The 24,188-nt window shown below is 44.7% G+C and overlaps 1 protein-coding gene across 1 annotated transcript; it reads right to left on the minus strand.

The window, feature by feature from the left end:
- Positions 1–1,132: 1,132 nt before the first annotated feature.
- On the minus strand, positions 1,133–23,016 carry LOC311226445 (four and a half LIM domains protein 3-like; the record flags this gene model as incomplete). Its single annotated transcript, XM_084311871.1, has 5 exons — positions 1,133–2,448; positions 15,064–15,250; positions 17,618–17,787; positions 20,303–20,477; positions 22,969–23,016. 5 exons carry the CDS (start codon positions 23,014–23,016, stop codon positions 2,297–2,299), a joined length of 732 nt encoding a protein of 243 aa, XP_084167997.1. The 3' UTR covers positions 1,133–2,296.
- Positions 23,017–24,188: the final 1,172 nt, after the last annotated feature.

Genomic DNA, 24,188 nt, shown 5'->3' on the forward strand with positions numbered 1-24,188 from the left:
AGCGGTAAATATTTACGGGGATTATGGAAAAATAATAAGGGGAAAGTCTCTTAAACTATCTGCAATAAATATGGGTTTTCAAAAGGGTTCCTGAGCTAAGTAGAGAGGTCTTGCATGTAGAACCTTTTTCAAGTGGTGAACCTTTTTTCTTTTGTAACAGAGGGTTCAGGGAGGGTTCCTCGAGGGAAGGGATTCTAAAATGGTTCTTTCCCCCCTTGTCAGCAAGAAATGATGGGAGTGCAAGATTATCCTTTTGATAGAATGAGTTTATGTTCTTTTGGTTTGTTCTCAGTTCATTTTTCAACATTATTCCGATGAAAGATAACGTTGTTCATAAACTAGCTAATCGTTAACCCTTTCACTGCCACACTACAGAAGGTTAACCCTTTCACTACCGCACTAGTGGTACAGAAGGTTAACCGTTTCACTACCACACTAGTGTAGTGAAAGGGTTAACCCTTTGTCGTGTGTGGCAGTGAAAGGGTTAACCTTCTGTATTGTCGCAGTGAAAGGGTTAAACCTTGACGGAAGCTTTTTGAATTGAGTTGATTAAAACACCAAGTTGCCGAGCTGTAGCTTTAACCGCACCATGGCTCCACCGACACAGAGGGAGATTTGCTGTCGACATGTGGCGTCGCCCGGTTAGTACCAGTCAGGCTAGAGAACGTAAAGTCCCGGCTTCAAGCTGAGAGCAGAACAACCAACATGTGGACATTTAAAGGTTCAGTTTGGTCAGTAACCATGGGTCTCTCTCCCTGTCCATTCGCTCTGCAGTAAACACAAAATACATTTTCTCTGGTATCCCGTTCTCACTTTATATACAATCAGGAGAGAGAAACTTTAGATATTTCAATTATTTCAAGAAATCTCGTCAAGCCAAATTTGCTTACCGCACTGGTCGATTATTTCACTTGTTTCAAGGACACATTTGCTTAAAACTGGGTTTTATTTCTTATTTTTGTAAGACCATTTTTGCAGTGTGGAGTTCTCTCTCCTGATTGGATCAAATGGGAACGGGATACCAGAAAATGTATTTTGTGTGTTTACTGCCGAGTTGAGGGACTGGGAGACTCTATAAAAAAAACAATGGAGGGTAAAAAGAGGGTCAACAGAAATTCAAGGACATGTTTTTATTTCAACATTTCTTTCTCTCTCGTACATGCTGTGTAGAGTATCCTCCATACAACTGGATTTTCATCAAGAACCTCAAGAACCGCCAGGGCGTTATGGACCTTTCGTTCTGAGTGTGTAAGGTGTTGTAAAAATGTACGAAGTGTCACGCAATTGTTGCTCATTTAGAAAAACACGATTATTTTCCTGTTTATCATTCACCCTCCTTCCATGACATATCTTTATTGTTTAGAACACTGCATAGGGTTATACCATTACACAATACAGTTATCCATCATAGAAGTCATCTACCATACGCCAAACATTATTATTTGTACTGCAGTGGTGAGTACTGCATATTTGTATTGCTGTGAATACAAAACTTGAGTCTCACACCTGGAGGAGTGAGATCATCATTCCTTGCACATTCTGTAAGCTGGGGGGGGGGGGGGGGGGGTAACAATAAAAAAGTTTTGAGTGAGGGAGTTTTCCCAAACAATTCCTCGCCGGCAATGAGGTTACAGTGAAGCGATTGTTGGAGTGCAAGCAGGCGTGCAGCAAGAAGTGGGACTGCGATGATTCTATCTTCAAAGAGGCAAGAATAAGGAAACAACAGTTTCTGAAATAGATTCTGAAATAGATAGGTTCTTACTGTGTAAAAGATTGACAGTAACAAATATTAGTGTCGAGCGTAAGCTCATAACATTTGAAATAAAATGGAATTGGCACTTATTAGTAAGAAACATGTACGAAAAGTGTGGAATATAAATTGATTTGAAAGGTTCTGCATAAATTAATCATTTTCATATATCTATTCTTTGACGTGCAGAATATACTGTGTATTACAAAATAAAGCAAAAAGCTGTAGGACATTCTATTACACGCCCGGTACGCAGATAATTTATACATACAATGTGCTTTAGGTTCACCGGAGATGCAGGGATTTTATGCTAAATACTAAAAAGTAAAATCCTCATCCGTCTCATACTGCGAGTGGTTTAGTAGGATGCAGTGTTTCGCATACAAGGCTCGACTTCTTTGTCTGTGTCGGCAAAACCGGAAACAAGACGGTACACACACACACACACAATACACCGTGTGATAGAATACTGCAGCGTTCCTGTACGGCGTGTCGTTGACCCGGACGCGGGGGGTCGGTCTCTTACGGGTGGGAAACGGCGGACGGTCACTCGTCGCTGTTGCAGTCTCCACACAGGATCTGGTCGCGGTCGGGGAAGAAGCCGGCGCCCACCAGAGACACGGAGCAGGTGGAGCACTTGAAGCACGGCTGGTGCCACTGCCGCTCCTCGAAGGACACGTACTTCCCGTCGCCAAACCCTGGGGGGGGGGGGGGGGGGGGGGGCAAACGCCATAAATCAACGCTCTGTGATACTGTACAGATGTTAGATGGGACAGAGAACTGTACAGAAGTTAGATGGGACAGAGAACAGTACAGAAGATAGATGGGAGAGAGAGCTGTTCAGAAGTTAGGTGGGACAGAACTGTTCAGAAGTTAGATGGGACAAAATGGCATCCAATGTAATCAAAAAAGTCAACCAACAAACTCGATTCTTGTACCGGATCTCCTCTCTGGTAAACAAGAATACCCTGAAGACCCCAAGACCCCAGAATAATATGGATGTCGGTAAAGGGAATGATCAAAGATTTCACTGATAGCTTTTCCTCCAAAATGCGCAAGAATCGATGCACAAAACTGGCTGAGCTGGAAACGCTTTACTCAACGTTATTTAATTCTTTAAAATACAACAACTCAACTCGACTAGAAAATCAAGTTAAGGTACTAAAAAAAGAGATCAATGCCATATACAGACAACAATCGGAAATACAAATACATAGCACAAGACAACAGCAGTACTCCCAAGGTTCTAAACCTAGTCACCTATTAGCCATGCGATTAAGAATTAATGCAACATTTGCAGATATAACTACCATTAGAGCACAACAAGTACTTGAAACAGACCCTGAAAAAATAAACGATACATTCAAAGAATTCTACTCCGACTTATATAAATCAGAAACGACCTTCGATCAAAACAAAATGGACACATATCTTAATCAAATTATTCTCCCTAAACTTTCAGAGGATGACGCTAAACAGTTAGAAACACCGATCACACTAGATGAACTTAGGGAGGCCATATCTGAAATGCAAAGTGGTAAGGCTCCTGGAAGAGACGGTATCCCACCAGAAATGTACCTCTCTTGTTGGGACATAATTGGACCCTTATTACTAAATATGATTTTATACTCAGTTAAGGAGGGGAACTTCCATAAGAATGACAATATTGCACTCATAACAGTCCTCCTTAAAAAAGACAAAGACCCCACGAGTGCGGTAGTTATAGACCTTTAAGCCTCCTCGGAACCGATATCAAACTGTACTCTAAGGTATTAGCCATCAGACTACAAAAGCATATGACATCTTTAATTCACCCGGACCAAACTGGCTTCATAAGAGGTCGCTTGATCACCGATAACATAAGACGATTACTGCACATACTAGATGCCGACAAGGAAGACAACACACCTAAGGCGATACTGTCCCTGGATGCAATGAAAGCTTTTGACAGGTTGGAATGGTCGTATCTATGGGCAGTATTAGAAAGGATGGGGTTAGGAAAAGGATTCATTGATATGATTAAAGTATTATACAAAGACCCATCGGCCATGATTACAACAGGTACAATCATCTCCAAAATCTTTCCGGTATCACGCTCAGCCAGACAGGGTTGCCCTCTTAGTCCCGTACTATTCGATCTATCATTAGAGCCTTTAGCACAATATATAAGACAATCCCAATCCATAGAACCAATCATAATCAAGGGCACACAACACAAAATTAGTTTATATGCGGACGACGTAATACTGTTCATGCAAAACCCCAACACAGCATTGCCTCATCTTCTCAAGCTGATTGAGGACTTTGGAGATCTATCGGGATTTAGGATAAATTGGCCGAAGTCGGCCTTCCTCCCACTTAACGCCCCTGCAAAAAGAAATATAACCCTCCCAAAAGAGATACAGATGGTAAAACAATTTAGATGTTTGGGAGTTGAGATATTCCCCACCATAAGCCAAACGGTGAAGCACAATTACATAAAAATCCAAAACAAAATCAAATACGACCTTGTCAGGTGGTCGAAACTTAAAAACTCAGTACAGGCACGTATATCAATTATCAAGATGGACGTCCTACCTAGAATCAATTTCTTCAGCTCAATGCTACCGTTACCCCCTCCAAAGGGTTACTGGAAAGAATTACACTCCTCCACATACAAATTTATTTGGAATAACAAACCACCACGTATAAAAAGATCCACCGCACAGAGAAACAAAGCAGACGGAGGTATGGCATTTCCAGATTTCTACCACTACTTTAAGGCGTACACTTTAAGACCACTAACAACATGGTTTAATCCCCAAGCATTAGTATCCTGGAGAAATTTAGAAGAAAATATAGTAGCTCCACATAAGCTGAAGGGCATAGTATACACCAAATTACCAATTAAGCAATGCGAACGGAAATTTGGCCCCATAATCACTCATGCGATCCGGATATGGCGCGAAACACAAAAAAAATATTCTACCCTACATAAATGGCATAATCATACTCCCTTATTCAATAACAATGCACTCTGGATAGGAAAACAACCTATAAGATTCCCTAGATGGGAAAAGCAAGGCATACACTCATTGGGAGACGTCTTCAATAAACAGGGTTTTTGTAGTTTCAATGTAATACGCAAAAAATTTTATCTCACCAAGTCCACATATTACTTTTACGCACAGTTATTGGCATGTTTGAAGGCTCACGGTGTTCCATTAAATATACCAATTGTACACCACAGATACCACAAATTCTTCTATGAAAGAGAGACATCAAGAGGTTTTGTTTCAGATTTTTATCATCAATTACTAACGTCCTCATATGAAACCCTCCACCTAGACTCCGTCTGGAGGAGGGATATACCAGACCTGGAAAGTGATTTTGATTGGCAAGAAGCCTGGGCAAATATTCGATTCACATCAAGGAACCCGGACCATCAACAAATCAATCTTAACTATATTCACAGGACATACTTGACTCCTAGAAGACTGAAAAAAATGGGTCTTATACAAGACTCCAAATGCTCCTTATGTACAAATGGGGACGAGGGGACATTTATGCACATGTACTGGGACTGCCCACCAGTTAAGATATTCTGGAAAGAGGTGACCCAGCAACTATCAAATCTCTTAACTTGGAATATACCTGTACACCCCTCTGTACTACTGCTGAATGATGTTTTTGAGTGTGCAGTACATCCACAGCTAAAGAGATTGGTTTTATCGGGTATCACAGTGGCTAAAAAGCTGATAGCATCACGATGGTTCCAACCGGAAAAAATGTGCCGAAAGGTCTGGATTATTACATATCTCGATGTGATCTATCAAGAAATATCTACAGCAAGAATTTTGGGTCTCAATGAATCCAAAATGTTTGTTTAAAAAATAATAAAAAAATAAAATACAAAAAAAGAATACCCTGAAGACTCTGGCAGGGGCACTCATTCAGGGGTACTACGACTATGCTTGCACCTCATGGTACCAAAGCACCTCAAAGGCACTAAAATCAAAATTACACAAACATCACAAAACAAACTGGTCAGACTACTGCTTGACCTGACTCCAAGAACCCACCTCACCCCTGCCCACTTTGACAACCTAGGATGGCTTAGAGTAGACGATAGAGTACAGCAACTTGCAATGGGCCTGGTCTACAAGATACACTACACGACTAAGGTACCCATGTACATGTCAAAATACTTCCCAAAGGTCAGTGAATACCACGACCACAACACCAGAGGGAGCTCCACAAATCATGTTAAACCCAGATTCGGCTCAAACAAGGGACTAAACACGTTTCGCAATTATGCTGTGGAACGCCCTACCCACAGCTGTAAAGGAATGTGAATCACTACCCACTTTCAAAACCACTCTCAAAGAGCACCTACAGGAGACTGCAATTCGAAACTGGTCCCTGTAAATGTCCTAACCCAACCCCCTCCAATGTACAGTAAATGTCCTAACCCAACCCCCTCCAATGTACAGTAAATGTCTTAACCCAAACCCCTCCAATGTAGTTACCCACCCCACCCCGCCTACCCAACCCCCCCCCCACCCACCCAACCACCTCCAATGTACAGTTTCCCCCCCCCACCCTACCCCACCTACCCTCACCTACCCAACCTCCTCCAATGTACAGTTTCTTCGTCAAATGTATATACTCTCTTTTTTAGACTATTTTTGTATCACAAACAGTACTGTATTTGTAAATCTTGTATGTCATAAATGTCTAGATGTAGCAGTACTGTCTATCAGTGATGATGGCGCCGCCCCGTTCGGCTGCCTCTCTGTTTGCTCCGTCGAGACTGTGTTTACTTTTGTTAATATTTATAGTTTTTAGAGTTTTGTGCGTACCAACTGTTGGTGCATTTAATGTATATGACCGTCAGTCACTCATAGACATTGGATTACGGGAAACTTACCAACTGGATTACTCGCTGGATCAACTTTCCGAACCACATCAATGGCCGGAAGAAATCCTCCGGAGACTAGGACCAGATCCTTTGTTCCCAGAGCCCAGGAAAAGACGTCGAGGAAAAAGGGCTGGGATCCGAAACAGGCTGAGATCCAGACGACACCGTACACCACTTCCCAGTATATTGCTAGCCAATGTACAATCAATAGACAATAAACTGGATGACATCCGAGCAAGGATTCAATATCAAAGAGACGTTAGGGACTGCAATGTCCTTTGCTTCACCGAAACATGGCTAACACCGGAGGTTCCAGATCACGCGATTCAACCAGCGGATCACTTCTTTATCCATAGGAAGGATCGGACACAATCAGAGTCCGGTAAACAACGTGGTGGAGGTATTGCCTTCATGTTTAACAAAAATTGGAGTGATCCAACGAATGTGAAGGAATTATCCAACCACTGCTCCCCAGAACTGGAATATATAACCATCAAGTGTCGTCCTTTCTTCCTCCCGAGGGAGTTAACGGCGATCGTCCTGGTCGGAGTGTATATTCCACCGCAAGCCAACAACAACGCCGCGCTCTCCAGACTCCACGACGAGGTAAATAGTATACAAGCGACGAACGTTAACGCCGCCATTTTGGTACTGGGAGATTTCAATAGCGCCAATCTGAGAAAGGTATTGCCTGATTTCTACCAGCATGTGACTTGCAACACCAGAGGCGGTAACATCCTAGATCACTGTTACACGCAATTTAAAGGTGGCTACAAGGCTCATTCTGATAGTGGCTTTGGCAAGTCAGATCACGCATCCATTTTCCTTACACCAAAGTACAGACAAAGAATTAAAAGTACTCCCGTAGTCTCGCGAGAGGTGCAGAAATGGGATGTGACGTCGGAGGATACGATCCGGTCAGTGTTTCACAACACAGACCGGATTGTATTCCGCGACACAGACAACATTAATGCCTACACGGAGACAGTGCTGGACTATGTCTGTACTAGGGTGAAAGAAACAATCCCCACTACCAAAATGAAAGTTTACCCAAATCAAAAACCCTGGGTAGACAAATCCGTCCGTGAAGCTCTGAGAGAGCGCACCAAAGCATACAATGACGGCCTAGTGGCAGGCAACATGAATGACCACAAGGTGGCGCAACACAACGTAAGGAGGACAGTGTCAGAGGCCAAACGGCGCTACAGGGATAAAATTGAACTCCAGTTTGAACAAGCTGACTCTAGAGCTATGTGGCAGGGGCTCAAAACGATGACAGACTACAAAGGCGCCTCCCTCAAACTGAACAGTGACATCTCCTTAGCAAACGACCTCAATACCTTCTATGCGAGGTTTGATGCTGGTAATAACAACACCAGCTCACAAGCCTCGGCAATGGGGGGGGGGGGGTCGGCTGCTGATGGAGGCGCAGTGTTCAGGGTAACAGAGCATGAGGTGAGGCGGACCTTTAAAAAAGTGAATATCAGGAAGGCAGCAGGTCCGGACGGCATCCCCGGCCGCGTCCTAAAAGTCTGTGCCGACCAACTGGCCCCAGTATTCACTGACATATTTAACCTGTCCTTAGAACAGGCTGTCATCCCCACCTGCCTGAAGAAGTCCACTATTATCCCTGTACCCAAAAAATCCAAGCCTGCTTGCCTCAACGACTACCGCCCTGTAGCTCTCACCTCCATAGCCATGAAGTGCTTTGAGAAGCTAGTAAAGGGCTACATCTGCTCCTCCCTCCCCATCAACATGGACCCCCTGCAATTTGCATACCGCCCCAACAGGTCCACGGAGGACGCCATATCCCATGTGCTGCACACAGCAGCATCACACCTGGACAAGAGGCAGGGGAACTATGTGAGAATGCTATTCATCGACTACAGCTCGGCATTCAATACCATAGTCCCCTCCATACTCATAGCCAAGCTCAGGGACCTGGGCTTGGGCTATGACCTCTGCCAGTGGGTCTTGGACTTCCTGACTGGCAGACCCCAGGTGGTGAGAGCAGGCAACTGCACCTCCTCATCCATCACCCTCAACATAGGGGCCCCCCAGGGCTGTGTTCTGAGTCCCCTCCTCTACTCCCTGTACACACACGACTGTGTGGCTCAGCGGAGTAGCAATACAATCGTCAAATTTGCTGACGACACAGTGGTGGTGGGCCTGATCTCTGCCAACGACGAGAGGGCCTACCTGGAAGAGGTCAAGGTCCTGGCGGGATGGTGCCAGGAAAACAGCCTCTCCCTGAACGTCAGCAAAACAAAGGAGATGATTGTGGACTTCAGGAGGTCGGGGGTCAAGGACTACAGCCCCCTCAGCATCGACGGGGCACCGGTTGAGAGAGTCAACAGCTTCAAGTACCTCGGAGCCCACATATCCGAGGACTTGACATGGACCATACACATTAACAGTGTGGTGAAGAAGGCACGACAACGCCTCTACTTCCTCAGGCGCCTAAGGAAGTTCCAAGTCAGCCAGAAGATCCTTAAGAACTTCTACTCATGTACAATAGAGAGCATCTTGACCGGCAACATCACCTCCTGGTTTGGGAATAGCACTGCAAAAGACCAAAGCAGACTACAAAGAGTGACACGTTCAGCCGAACGCACAATTGGAGGGGGGCTCCCCACCCTCCAGAACATTTACTACAAGCGTTGCAAGGGGAAGGCTAAGAGAATTATTAAGGACTCGAGCCACCCGAACAACTGCCTCTTTGAACTGCTGCCGTCAGGCAAGCGATACAGGAGTCTCAAGGCGAGCACAGAAAGACTCAGAAGTAGCTTCTATCCCCAGGCCATCAGGCTGCTAAACGAACAATGAATGAACACTACACAACAACAACCACCAAACACACATAGCACACACATCCACACGCACACACTCACTTTAAACAAACACACTGTAGCACCCACTACACACACTTTATAGCACACACCCACTTTAAACAAACACACTGTAGCACCCACTCCCCACACTTTATATTTATGGATGAAGGATTGCACTACAACTCGTACACCTTACTGTAAATTGTACCTAAAATTGTACCTCATCCCATTTCTGCTTTGCACTAGATAGTACTGTACATTAGTACACTGCATAGTATTGTGTATTGTATATTATATGGTAACTCAGAACATTGTACATATGTCTATACCGAACAACTGTGACCTCATTTTCTTCTTCTAAATTCATGCTATATTATGTTATTATGTTATTTGATACTATCTTGTCTAGCACAGTCTCTGGAGCGTAACAGTAAGAAGCATTTTGTATGAAAGTATTCTGTACTTCTGTATGACAACTATTAAAGAACTTGAACTTGAACTATGTCATGTATGTCATATATGTTAAGATTAATAGAAATGGGGGACCCTGATGTAAACAAGACAAAAGTATTTCTCTGGTCTGCATCCCCTTAACAATTGTGTGTATTGAGCTGTACTGTATTGTACCCATTCTGAACTCTGTTAATAAAGTTTTCAATCAATCAATCAATCAATCAATCAATCAATCAATCAAACAGAACTGTACAGATGTTAGATGGGACAGAACTGTTCAGATGTTAGATGGGACAGAGAACTGTACAAAAATATGTTATATAGGACGGCGCTATTCAGAGAAGTGAGAAGTACATGGTTCCTTTGCTTAAGTAAAAGTAGAAATACCTAGATAAATGAGTACTCTGGTGAAAGTAAAATTAGAAATACCTAGATAAATGAGTACTCTGGTGAAAGTAAAAGTAGAAATACCTAGATAAATGAGTACTCTGGTGAAAGTAAAATTAGAAATACCTAGATAAACGAGTACTCTGGTGAAAGTGAAAGCCCTCCTTAAAAATCCTACTTAAAGGGATATTTCACTTTAGTAGAACTTGTCAAGTTTCAGCTTACCTCCATGTAAGTGCATCTACAAGTAAGCTAGCGACCACTGCTGTCCCAGAACACAATACCCAACTTGTGAATATAACGTGATAATATCACATTGAGTATGTGATAATAATGGTGTTGGCAGTCGGTAGTTGAATTGGCAAAGCACTGCCGGTTGTGTCTGTGCTTGAAATAGTAGCATTCTACTCATAACTGCGGGCTGCACCACAGCGTCAGTGCTCTGGCATGTACGTGCCTCTATTCCTGGGCTAGTAAAACCTGCCAAGAAGGAGAAGGTTTTGATATCAACCCCGCTGTCTACGTACAGTCTTGTTTGTTTCTTTGTTTTTTTTTTTCTTTTTCTTCCCTCTATCTTCACTTAAATACACACTGTCTTGCCACATCTCGCTACTTCACGAAGAGCTTTTTCTCCAAGAGGAACAGGCCAGTCTTCACGAAGAGCTTTTTCTCCAAGAGGAACAGGCCAGTCTTCACGAAGAGCTTTTTCTCCAAGAGGAACAGGCCAGTCTTCACGAAGAGCTTTTTCCCCAAGAGGAACAGGCCAGTCTTCATGAAGAGCTTTTTCCCCAAGAGGAACAGGCCAGTCTTCATGAAGAGCTTTTTCTCCAAGAGGAACAGGCCTGTCTTCATGAAGAGCTTTTTCCCCAAGAGGAACAGGCCAGTCTTCATGAAGAGCTTTTTCTCCAAGAGGAACAGGCCAGTCTTCATGAAGAGCTTTTTCTCCAAGAGGAACAGGCCAGTCTTCATGAAGAGCTTTTTCTCCAAGAGGAACAGGCCAGTCTTCACGAAGAGCTTTTTCTCCAAGAGGAACAGGCCAGTCTTCACGAAGAGCTTTTTCCCCAAGAGGAACAGGCCAGTCTTCATGAAGAGCTTTTTCTCCAAGAGGAACAGGCCAGTCTTCATGAAGAGCTTTTTCTCCAAGAGGAACAGGCCAGTCTTCATGAAGAGCTTTTTCTCCAAGAGGAACAGGCCAGTCTTCATGAAGAGCTTTTTTTCCCCATGGCCTGTTCCTCTCTGAAAAAAAGCTCTTCATGAAGTAGCGAGATGACATCGCTCTAGTTTCTCCCCGGCGTAGGGCTGAGCCCAAACGTTCGAACCTTCGAACCTTCCTTCGTTACGTTGCCATTCGAATTCTAAATCAACATTCGAATTTTTTTTGTATGTGTCTATTCATTCTGTTTAAACCAATGGGGTTTTTCTTCACAGTTGCAGATAAAGATTAGGCTACACTAATATTATTTCATTTCATTTCAAACCTTTATTTATACTCGTGAAAGCACTGAGGTTTCCCTCATTTACAGTGATGACGAGTTAACAAAGGACACAAATATCATAACAGTTAATAATTACAATGAATTACAATTACTACAATGATGGATTAAAAACAATTACATGATTCAGTACATAGGTCAAGTGCAATGCCTTTAAACTCCATGAATGACGGGAATGTTCCGAGCTTTAGAGTCTTTTGCAGGGTATTCCATGTGTATGGAGCATCGTAGGAGAAGGCATACTTTCCAAGCTCAGACCGAACTCGAGGCACCCTGAGCACAAGCCGATCATTCGAACGAGTTTGGTAGGTGACAGCACTCCAGACCAACAAAGATGTAATATAAGGTGGAAGTTTGCCAATAATTGCTTTGTAGATAAAAAGATACCCATGATAACTACGTCGCAACGAGAGAGATGGCCAGCCTACCCTCTCATACAAAAGACAATGGTGAGTATCATATTTGTTACCACCGTAATAAATCTTAGGGCGGAGTGGTAGGCAGAATCCAAAGGCCTTAATGTAGACACAGACGCATGCCTGTAAATGACATCACCATAGTCCAATATTGACAAAAAAACAGCCTGTACAATTCTTTTCCTACAGAACATAGGAAAACTAGCGCGGTTACGGTACAAGAAACCAATCTTTTGCCGTAATTTTGTAGCTAGGTTATCTATATGGAATTTAAAAGAAAGTTTATCATCCAGCCATATACCAAGATATTTATACTCACTAACTCTTTCAATATACAAACCATTTGCTGTTGTTAGGTGTAGCATGTCATAATCTATAACCCTGGCTCTAGAAAACATCATAGACTTGGTTTTACTAGCATTAAGCACTAACTTGAGCTTAGCTAGAGCATTTTGGAGAGTGTCAAACGCAAGCTGCAGGTTCACAATAGCTTCCTGAACAGTATCCGCAATGCAGTAGACAACTGTATCATCCGCATAAAGATGAGCCTGACAACCTGCTAGTGCTGAAAGACTAGAAACAATATCATTAATATAGATTGTAAAGAGGACCGGCCCCAATACCGAACCCTGTGGTACACCCTTAGACAATGGCAGGAAATCAGATTGAAAGTTACCTGAATTCACAGATTGACACCTTGAAGATAAATAGTCCTGAAACCAAGCACAAGCGGCTTTATCCAGGCCAATGCTAGCTAGACTATTCAAAAGCAAGTGATGGTCTACTGCAGGGGTGCCTAACCTTTTTTGAACCAATATCTACTTTTTAATTTACCACCTAGCCGAGAGCTACCAGCCAAAATTGTATAATTGTAAGCCGTCATTTGAGGCTTTATAAAAGCAGCATAATGAACACAAATCTGTCAGTGCCGAGTCCGACCTCATCTTAAATAACAAACAGCATTGCTTGTTGTAGTTAACAAGGAGAGGCAGAGTTGATTTAGCAAAAAAAAAAAAAAAAAAATATTTGCGATCGCGATCGACTGGTTGGGCACCACTGGTCTACTGTATCAAACGCCTTTGAGAGGTCTACAAAGAGAACTGCACAATGCTTCCCATTGTCCAGGGCTGAAATAATGTCATTAGTGACCAAAGTAACAGCTGTAATAGTACTATGATTTGCTCTGAAACCTGATTGGTGAGTACTTAGCACTGAGCAACTTGAGAAAAAGGTTTTTAATTGGTTGTTTACCAAGGTCTCCAGTGCTTTGGCTAGGCATGATAGTTTGGAGATAGGACGATAGTTATCCATCTTATCCCTATCCCCCCCTTTATGCAAGGGGAGCACCTTGGCAGATTTCCACACTTGCGGGACTATGCCAGATGCAATAGAAAGGTTAAAGATGTGTGACAATGGCTCACAAATGACAGGGGCTGCCAGTTTTATAAAAAAAAAGAGTCTAAATTGTCCACACCAGTAGAACACTTAGGGTCTATGGATTGCAAGATATTGAGAGTTTCACTAGATGAAAATGGCTGGAAGGAAAATGTAGGTACACATGAGGCATGATCGAAGATTGGGCTAGGGTCAGAGTCAACATCCAGTGGAGCCAGCCCAGTAGACAACCTGTCAAATAAGGACCCAGCCTCAATGAAGTGTTTATTGAAAGCAAGACAAATTTCCTGAGGATCCGAGATTTTACAATCAGCCACATTAATACACAATGGCAATGTAGCAGGGTTATTTTTTGACAGGTTTACTGCACCCCAGAATTTAGCTGGGTTAGAGTAGGAATTCGAGACTAAGTCTAAAAAGTAATCAGATTTAGCCTTCCTCACAGCTGCAGTAGTTCTATTTCTAAGTTGTCTGAAGGAAAGCCAGTCTTGCGTATCCCCAGTGCGTCTAGCACGTGACCACGCAGAGTTCCGCTCAGAAAATAATGCTGACAGCTCACTTGAGAACCACGGTGCCACCCTATCCTTAATCCTAGTCCTTTTATAAGGAGCAGGTTTATCTACAAAGCAATTAAATTTCTTTATAAAAGAATCCAGTGCAGTTTGCACATTATCAGACCCTGCTAAACATAGACTATTATTAGTAGCAATGTCCTCCAAAAAGGTTTGGGGGTTAAAGATTTTAAGATTTCTCCTTTGAACAATATGCGGACAATGATCACTAATGCCTAAATCAAAAACACCACTAGCAGAGATCCTGTCACATCTGTTAGAAAATATCAAGTCAATGAGAGTGGATTTAGCATGATCTTTAGGGTTTGGTCTAGTGCTCTCAGTAATCAACTGAGTAAAGCAGAGGTTACCACTCACCTCCTTCAGGTAACTAGAAGCAGCATTTCGCCAGTCAAAGTTAAAATCACCCAGCACTAGCATCTCTGAATTAGAATATAATGACAGTATATCCATAATTTTATCAGTAGCACTAGCCTCAGCTTTGGGAGGCCTATAGACACCAATCAAAACTAAAGAGTTACAAGGCCCCAAATCAACCTTCAGCACAAGTAATTCGAAACACTTTGGAACTGTGATGGTATTATAGTATTAAAAGAAACTGATGAGTTATATTCATTAAAGAAAGTTGATTTAATAAAAAGAAAAGACTCATTTAATCAGATTAATCACTTTATTCAAATTGAGGATTTAGTTTGAGGATATTTAAAAATATATATATATTTTTTAAAGTATTCAATAAATTATTATAATTTTTTTAAATTAAAAACGAAGGTTCGAAAGTCCGTTCGAAAAACCCTGACGAAGTTCGAATCCCAAAAACAGGCTTCGGGGACAGCCTTACCCCGGCGAGCGGCGAGCAGACTGACCTGTGATGGCGGTGTTGCAGCCGGCGCACTTCTGGGCATACAGGTTGCTGAAGCACTTGACGCAGTAGGGCTTGTCCCCCTGGGAGGTGAAGGGCTGACCGGCCAGCTGCAGCTTGCAGCTCGTGCAGAGAAAGCACTCCTTGTGCCACGTCTCGTCCTTGTAGGTCACGCCCCCTTTGGCCAGCGCCTGTTGGACACGGAGTGGAAGAGCGGTGTGTGAACTTAAGGCGGCAGATTGGATGGGACCGAACTGTTGAGAAGTTAGATGGGACTGAACTGTTAAGAAGTTAAATGGGACAGAGAACTGTTCAGAAGTTAGATGGGACATAACTGTTCAGAAGTTAGACGGGACAGAACTGTTCAGAAGTTAGATGGGACAGAGAACTGTACAGAAGTTAGATACAGAACTGTTCAGAGGTTAGATGGGACAGAGTTTTGATTGATTGATTGAAAACAGTACAGTACAGCTCAAAACATACAATTGTTAAGGGGATGCAGACCAGAGAAAGACTTTCGTCTTGTTTACATCAGGGTCCCCCATTTTCAATTCATCATAACATATATGACATACATGACATACAGATAGACAGTACTGCTACATCTATACATTTATGACATACCAGATTTGCAAATACAGTACTGTTTGTGATACGAAAAGAGTCCAGAAAAGAGAGTATATACATTTGATGTAGAAACTGTACATTGGAGAAGGTTGGGTAGGTGGGTGGGGTTGGGGGGTTCGGGGGGACTGTACATTGGAAGTGGTTGGGTGGGTGGGTGGGGGGGGGGTTGGGTAGGAGGGGTGGGTGGGTAACTACATTGGAGGGGTTTGGGTTAGGACATTTACTGTACATTGGACTGGAGGGGGTTGGGTTAGGACATTTACTGTACATTGGAGGGGGTTGGGTTAGGACATTTACAGGGGCCAGTTTCGAATTGCAGTCTCCCGTAGGTGCTCTTTGAGAGTGGTTTTGAAAGTGGGTAGTAATTCACATTCCTTTACAGCAACTGTACAAGTTGTACTAGCTGTACAAGAGAACTGTACTGAAGTTAGACGGGACAGAGAACTGTTCAGAAGTTAGATGGGACATAGAACTGTACAGAAGTTAGATGGGACAGAGAACTGTACAGAAGTTAGATGGGACATAGAACTGTTCAGAAGTTAGATGGGACAGAGAACTGTACAGAAGTTAGATGGGACATAGAACTGTTCAGAAGTTAGATGGGACAGAGAACTGTTCAGAAGTTAGATGGGACAGAGAACTGTTCAGAAGTTAGATGGGACAGAGAACTGTTCAGAAGTTAGATGGGACATAGAACTGTTCAGAAGTTAGATGGGACATAGAACTGTTCAGAAGTTAGATGGGACAGGACTGTTCAGAAGTTAGATGGGACAGAAAACTGTTCAGAAGTTAGATGGGACAGAGAACTGTACAGAAGATAGATGGGACAGAGAACTGTACAGAGGTTAGATGGGACAGAGAACTGTTCAGAAGTTAGACGGGACAGAGAACTGTTCAGAAGTTAGATGGGACAGAGAACTGTACAGAAGTTAGATGGGACAGAGAACTGTTCAGAAGTTAGATGGGACAGAGAACTGTTCAGAAGTTAGATGGGACATAGAACTGTTCAGAAGTTAGATGGGACATAGAACTGTTCAGAAGTTAGATGGGACAGGACTGTTCAGAAGTTAGATGGGACAGAAAACTGTTCAGAAGTTAGATGGGACAGAGAACTGTACAGAAGATAGATGGGACAGAGAACTGTACAGAGGTTAGATGGGACAGAGAACTGTTCAGAAGTTAGATGGGACATAGAACTGTACAGAAGTTAGATGGGACAGAGAACTGTTCAGAAGTTAGATGGGACATAGAACTGTTCAGAAGTTAGATGGGACATAGAACTGTTCAGAAGTTAGATGGGACAGGACTGTTCAGAAGTTAGATGGGACAGAAAACTGTTCAGAAGTTAGATGGGACAGAGAACTGTACAGAGGTTAGATGGGACAGAGAACTGTTCAGAAGTTAGACGGGACAGAGAACTGTTCAGAAGTTAGATGGGACAGAGAACTGTTCAGAGGTTAGATGGGACAGAGAACTGTTCAGAGGTTAGATGGGACAGAGAACTGTTCAGAGGTTAGATGGGACAGAGAACTGTTCAGAAGTTAGATGGGACAGAGAACTGTTCAGAAGTTAGATGGGACAGAGAACTGTTCAGAAGTTAGATGGGACAGAGAACTGTTCAGAAGTTAGATGGGACATAGAACTGTTCAGAAGTTAGATGGGACAGAGAACTGTACAGAAGTTAGATGGGACAGAGAACTGTTCAGAAGTTAGATGGGACATAGAACTGTTCAGAAGTTAGATGGGACAGAGAACTGTTCAGAAGTTAGATGGGACAGAAAACTGTTCAGAAGTTAGATGGGACAGAGAACTGTACAGAAGTTAGACGGGACAGAGAACTGTTCAGAAGTTAGATGGGACAGAGAACTGTACAGAGGTTAAATGGGACGGAGCTGTTCAGAGAAGTGTGTTTGCGGTAACGTCTCGGTCACCTTCTTGCAGTGGCTGCAGCGAGGCGCGAACCGGCCCTCATAGCACGGCACGCAGTAGTAGTCCTCTTTGTCTGGGATGAAGGCCTGCCCACCGATGGGCTTCTCACAGCCATGGCACACAAAGCAGTCCTCGTGCCAGGTCGAACCACCGTACTCCAGCTTCTTGGACCCTGAGAGAGAGAGAGAGAGAGAGAGAGAGAGAGAGAGAGAGAGAGAGAGGGAGGAGAGAGAGATAGGGGGAGAGAGAGGGAGGGAGAGAGAGAGAGCGAGGGAGAGAGAGAAATAGGTGAGGTAGTGTGTGTGTGCATGTGTGCGTGTGTGCGTGCGTGTGTGTGTGTGTGTGTGTGTATGTGCGTGTGTGTGCGCGTGTGTGTGTGTGCGTGTGTGTCAGCGTGTCAGCATGTGTGTCGGTGTGTTGGGCGGTAATGTCTAAATGAATTACGACCTCTCTGACAATTGCAGGTTTCTGCCTTTTAATCTGTGGGTTAGAATGTCGTACCTCGTAAGCTATTATGCAATCAGCGAGTGCTCACATGCACGCTGACGCAGCCAAAAGGGGTGATTCAGTACAATGGAGGAACCTGTTTGCACACACAGCCCCAAGTCTGTGCACCTTTACAGCCACTGAAAGGGGAACTTCGCAGAAAAACACGATTTATTTTGCATATCATTTCACACATATCCCAAGGCTGTAAACTGTTTTGCACACATTCATCTAGTTTGACAGTTATTGTCAGTTGAGAGTCAATGAGTTTGAATATGGCCACCAGTGATTTGTAGTAGTGTAGATGAAAGAATAGAGGATTGCAATAGGGATTGCTATGTTCCATCTACATCCTTTCATTGAGCTGTAATTAACACAACACAAGGATTCAGTGTCCTCTGATGGCATCACCGCTGGCCATATTCAAACTAATTTACTCTCAATAACTGTCAAGCTAAATGAACGTGTGCAAAACAGTTTAGAGCCTTGGGATGTGTGCGTGAGATCATAAATCTGATCTCAAATCACAAATCGGTGTTGTTTTCTGGCTGAAGTGCCCCTTTAAGCTGAACTTGCAGAAAAGCCATTGAGCTCTCTGACGTACCATCACAAACCAACTCATAGGCATAACGCCACGGCGCCATTCTGTAATATACAGCTCATTCCTCCCTGGTATCCATCCACCATTGTAGGGTAGGGGGATGTTATTCCAAACCCCCGAGACGTAGGAGCGTGCAGTTTTCTTAATGCCTCTCTCCAAACACACGCCTCCCCGCCGAGGCCCATAAAGCCGGGAACCAGTCATGCCTGTGAGAAGGAACGTCAGATTCGTGTAATCATTGCCCTTGTTTTATGAGCTCCGGGACCCAAAAAATGCAGCCCAAGGGACAACGCTCGCCCCGTGGAACTCGCGACTGACTGTGTTTCGGTGGGGGGGGGTGTGTGTGGGGAGAGCGGCTTAGCGCCCATTTAACTACATTCCACACAGAGGAACAGAAAGCTCGACAAAACGGCGGCTCGGGAGAAAAGACGCTCGGTGAGAAGCAGCAGCCGACAGCCGACAGCCCCCGCCCGCCCCCGGAGCGGCGGGTAATGTTCAGTCATTCGACACTGCGGTGGTGCCGTCACGTCGCCCGGGACGCATTCTTCAACGGCAGACAATCACAGCGGTGTCGCATCTAAAACGCTTTGTCACACCCTGAACAACCAACAAAAATAACTCATTAGCCTCTTTGATTGTTTCCCGGAATGTCGTCGTGGTTTGGAGAGCTGACACGCCTACCGTACGTGTTTCACTGAGCGGTGACTGTTTGGAATCTCAACTGACTGCCGTCCCCAGGAGGGCTTTGTGAACTTGGGGCTGTGATGGAAAAAAAAAAAAACAGTGGCTGGATTCAAACCTGAAACACCACAATCAAGCGTAACCCACCTGGAGAACACCTGCCGCTCAGCCAAAGGGGGCGATCTCCCCTGGCCAAGGTGGTTATTATGAATGAATGAATGAATGATAATTACATTTATATAGCGCTTTTCTAGACACACTCCACACATTTTACAATGTAGGGTGGAAATTGCCTCCTTCACCACCACTGTTGTAGCACCCAACCATGGGCTACGCAGACTCAGTGGCCGCCATACACTGGCACCAGGCACACATACTACTACTACTACTACACAATGGCTGAAAGGCTCAGGAAGTGGGGGAATCAGCCAATTAAGGGGGGAGGGATGATTAGGTGGCCTTGATGTCAGAGACCTGATTGGGAATTTGGTCAGGAACGCCAGGGAATCCCCTAGTCTTTGCGAGAGGCGCCCTGGGTTCTTTAATGACCGAATTTAACGTCTCTTCCGAAGGACGGCACACACAGCTGTACGGTGTCCCTATCATCGTGACATTGTTACTGACAGAGTGCCCCCTGGTGGACGACAACACCACTTTTTCCCACAGCCTTGACCGGGGCTCGAACCGGTGATCTTCCGATCATGAGTCCGGAGCTCAGAAGATCATCAGGCTTACTAGGCTTCACGTGAGCCACTCTGCTACCCACCCCACCCCACCCCACCCCCACACCCCTTTGCCCTCCGATCGTGGGGGAAACTCGACTGGGTCACGGCACCACTGTAACCTAGCAAAAGGAGACATTAGGCTGGGGCTGCTTCACGCAGGGCTACTCCAGTTCCAGGTCGTCTCTCACTCTCACCTGGCATGACGGTCTTGTCGCAGGCCACGCACTTGGAGGAGAACTCGTTGCAGTAGCAGTCGTTGCAGACCAGCGCGTCCTGCTGGCTGGTGAAGGGCTCGTCGGCCAGGGAACGCTCGCACCGGAGACAGCGGAAGCAGTGCTCGTGGTAGTGCCGGTCCTCGTAGAACAGCTCCTGGAGGAGGAGTGGGGGAGGGCACAGGGGTGGGGGAGGGCACAGGGATGGGGGAGGGCAGGGCACAGGGATGGGGGAGGGCACAGGGGTGGGGGAGGGCACAGGGGAGGGCACAGGGATGGGGAGGGCACAAGGGTGGGGGAGGGCAGGGCACAGGGATGGGGGAGGGCACAGGGGTGGGGGAGGGGTGGGGGAGGGCACAGGGTTGGGGGAGGGCACAGGGTTGGGGGAGGGGTGGGGGAGGGCACAGGGGTGGGGGAGGGGTGGGGGAGGGCACAGGGATGGGGGAGGGCAAGGTAGTGTCAGGAGAAAAAGTACCGACAACATTAAAAGACTGCTCAGCCTTAAATATTTTTGGTAAATGGCTGCATTTATATAGTGCTTTTATCCAAAGCGCTTTACAATTTGTTCCTCACATTTGACCCATTCACTCACACATTCACGGCGGAGGCGACCATGCAAGGTATCAACCTGCTCATCGGGAGCAATTAGGGGTTAAGTGTCTTCCTCAAGGACACTTTGACACGCTACCCGGGAGGAGCGGGAATCGAACCGGGAACCTCCGGATTACCAGATGACTGCTCTACCTCCCGAGCCACTGTCGCCCCCTTAAAGATTTAGCCTTTATCCGTCAGTCAAGAGCAAAGTTGTTGTGTACGACAGCTAAGAGTCACCAGCGATATAGGAAGAAGTACATAATTCCATTACATAAGCTAATAAATATAGGAAACATCCTGATATGGTACTCTGGTAAAAGTGACATTACTTCATTAGAAATACTACTTATGTGAGATGAGTCAATATCAAGTATATTATATTGGTTGAATGCACCCAAGCAACAGAAGATAAAACTACATATTTCAGTGCTCAGGTTTGTGGTTGGCGGCCCAGTTAGTTTATGTTGGCTCGGATTAAACTTCCTCTTAAAATTGGCAGGCTGGAACTTTGAAAGTACATCAGTTTCATCAACTTATCACGTTTATATATGCAAAACATTTCTCTTCAAAGTAAGCAGTGACCGCAGGGTTCAATGGTCAAGTAAAAAGTACATCTCCTTTGAAATGCAGACAAGGAAAAGTATAAACTTCCCTCAAGTAAAGTACAAGTATCTCAAAATCGTCACGTCAAGCCAAGTGTTCCTTTATTAATCCCTTGGAGAAATAGCAGCATGAGGAGGGGGGGGGGGTACAGGCAGGAACAAAGAAATAGAAATAGTAGTAATAATAGAGTAGAACATAATAATAATAGTAGAATGGCAGTATATTCTATCAATCATAATAAGAGCACTAAGCACAGGGACTAAACACGTTTCGCAATTATGCCACATCAATGTGGAACGCCCTACCCAAAGCTGTAAAGGAATGTGAATCACTACCCACTTTCAAAACCACTCTCAAAGAACACCTACGGGAGACTGCAATTCGAAACTGGCCCCCGTAAATGTCCTAACCCAACCCCTCCAATGTACAGTAATCACCAAGTATGGTTTTGTCAATATTCCGATGTACAGTTTTGCTTGTACAGTTGTACAGTGTCCCCCCCCCCACCCCTCCTACCCAACCCCCCCCCCCCCCCCCCCCCCCCCCACCCACCCAACCACCTCCAATGTACAGTCCCCCCCCCCCACCCACCCAACCCCACCCCACCTACCCAACCTCCTCCAATGTACAGTTTCTACGTCAAATGTATATACTCTCTTTTCTGGACTCTTTTTGTATCACAAACAGTACTGTATTTGCAAATCTGGTATATCATAAATGTATAAATGTAGCAGTACTGTCTATCTGTATGTCGTGTATGTCATATTATGTTATGATGAATTGAAAATGGGGGACCCTGATGTAAACAAGACGAAAGTCTTTCTCTGGTCTGCATCCCCTTAACAATTGTGTGTATTGAGCTGTACTGTACTGTACCCATTCTGCAATCTGTTAATAAAGTTTTCAATCAATCAATCAGCATACGTGGTATATATAGTAGTAGCACACTGCACCAGAGTCCATGCAGTGTTTAGTAATTAAGAGTCAGTCAGACAGTCCTAACTAAGTTCTCGAGTTCTCCAACCGTTAGTTCTCTAATTATTGGCAGCAGTCTGTGCCCACGGTTGTGGAGCCTGATGGCTACTGGCACGAAGGAAAGGCCAAGGTGATTTGTAGAGTGTCGAGGGGGGGGGGGGGGGGGGGGGGTAAGTCTATGGCTGAACACGCTCTTCATGTTGGCTAGCTCCTCATAGGGGGGGTGCAAAAGTAAATACTTGATTAAAGTACTTAATCACTTCCCACCCCTGAAAATCACTAGTGTTTTCTGAAGCAGTACAATGCTTCCTGCTTGATAAGCCTGCGCTTCAGTCCAGCAAGCGCTATGATAATGTCATCATTTAAATGTGTTTTTATTTTTTATTGTTTGGTCCCATATTTTATGCTTTTCCGGTGTCTTGATATCCATGAGAAGATATTTTTGTGGTTTTAAGTACCAAAAAGTACTTAAGTACCTCTGGAGTTCCACCAGGAACAGGCTGTTTTGTGTCTTTAACGCTCATCATACCTCCACCTTTTCTTCTGACTTGTAGTTTGCTAGCTCCACCGCTGTTTTGTTTTTCTTCCGCATACAAGGTTGAGGGTCGACACACGCAATTTTCAGATTCAGAGTTTTATTTGCCACATGGAAGTAATATAATGGGTGTGTAGTTGTGACATCACAAACTACTCGTTAAATGGCTCGTTTAAAAGGCACAGTTTCTGAATACGGCTGTGTACATTTCTCAGTGGACTTTTAGAGAGAGACCTGGTTTATAATCCAAAAAGATTTCTACAATATGGGACCTTTAAGCACAAGTCCTTTATTTTATGCATAGGATTTCACAAAGAAAAGCCAAGGAAATGGGGGGACTGTGTGTGTGTGTGAGTGTGAGAGAGAGAGAGAGAGCGGTACACAGAGAGAGAGAGAGAGAGAGAGAGAGAGAGAGAGAGAGAGAGAGAGAGAGAGAGAGAGAGAGAGAGAGAGTGTAAGGAGAGTGTGTGGGAGAGTGTGTGAGAGAGAGTGTGTGAGAGAGTAAGAGAGAGAGAGAGGAGACAGAGAGACAGAGAGAGAGAGACAGAGAGAGAGACAGAGAGAGAGAGAGAGAGAGTGTAAGAGAGAGTGTGTGGGAGAGAGTGTGTGGGAGAGAGTGTGGGAGAGTGTGTGAGAGTGTGTGAGAGAGTAGAGAGAGAGAGAGAGAGAGAGAGAGAGAGAGACAGAGAGAGACAGGAGAGAGAGAGGAGAGAGAGAGAGAGAGAGAGAGAGAGAGAGGAGAGAGAGAGAGAGAGAGAGAGAGAGAGAGAGTCAGGGAAGGATGGCCAAGGCAACAGGAGCTTTATTGACAGCCAGTCCCTCTATGGGAGTCTATAACTTGCGGTCAGCGATGCCCCGTGGTGTCTATGGGTGTTCCCTCCATCGCTGTGTTTTTATTTCACAAGAGGCCGAGAGCAGCTCGGTGGGGGGAGAGGGGGGGGGGGGGGGGGGGGGGTTCAGACATCTCGGCATTCAGCAAAAAAGAAAGAAAAAATAGTTATGTTCTCCAGGAATTCCAGCTGTTGTGAGGACACAGAAACATACGCGGCCAACGTTGGCAAACACACTCATGGGAACACATGCGTACGAGCCGAGGTGGATCAGGCCCCACGTCCATCAGGGACCCTGGAGGCAATGGTTGGTAGTGCGCTTTGCACGTTC

Source organism: Notolepis coatsorum (genome assembly GCF_963971535.1).
Source record: "Notolepis coatsorum genome assembly, chromosome: 4".
Taxonomy (NCBI): Eukaryota; Metazoa; Chordata; class Actinopteri; order Aulopiformes; family Paralepididae; genus Notolepis; species Notolepis coatsorum.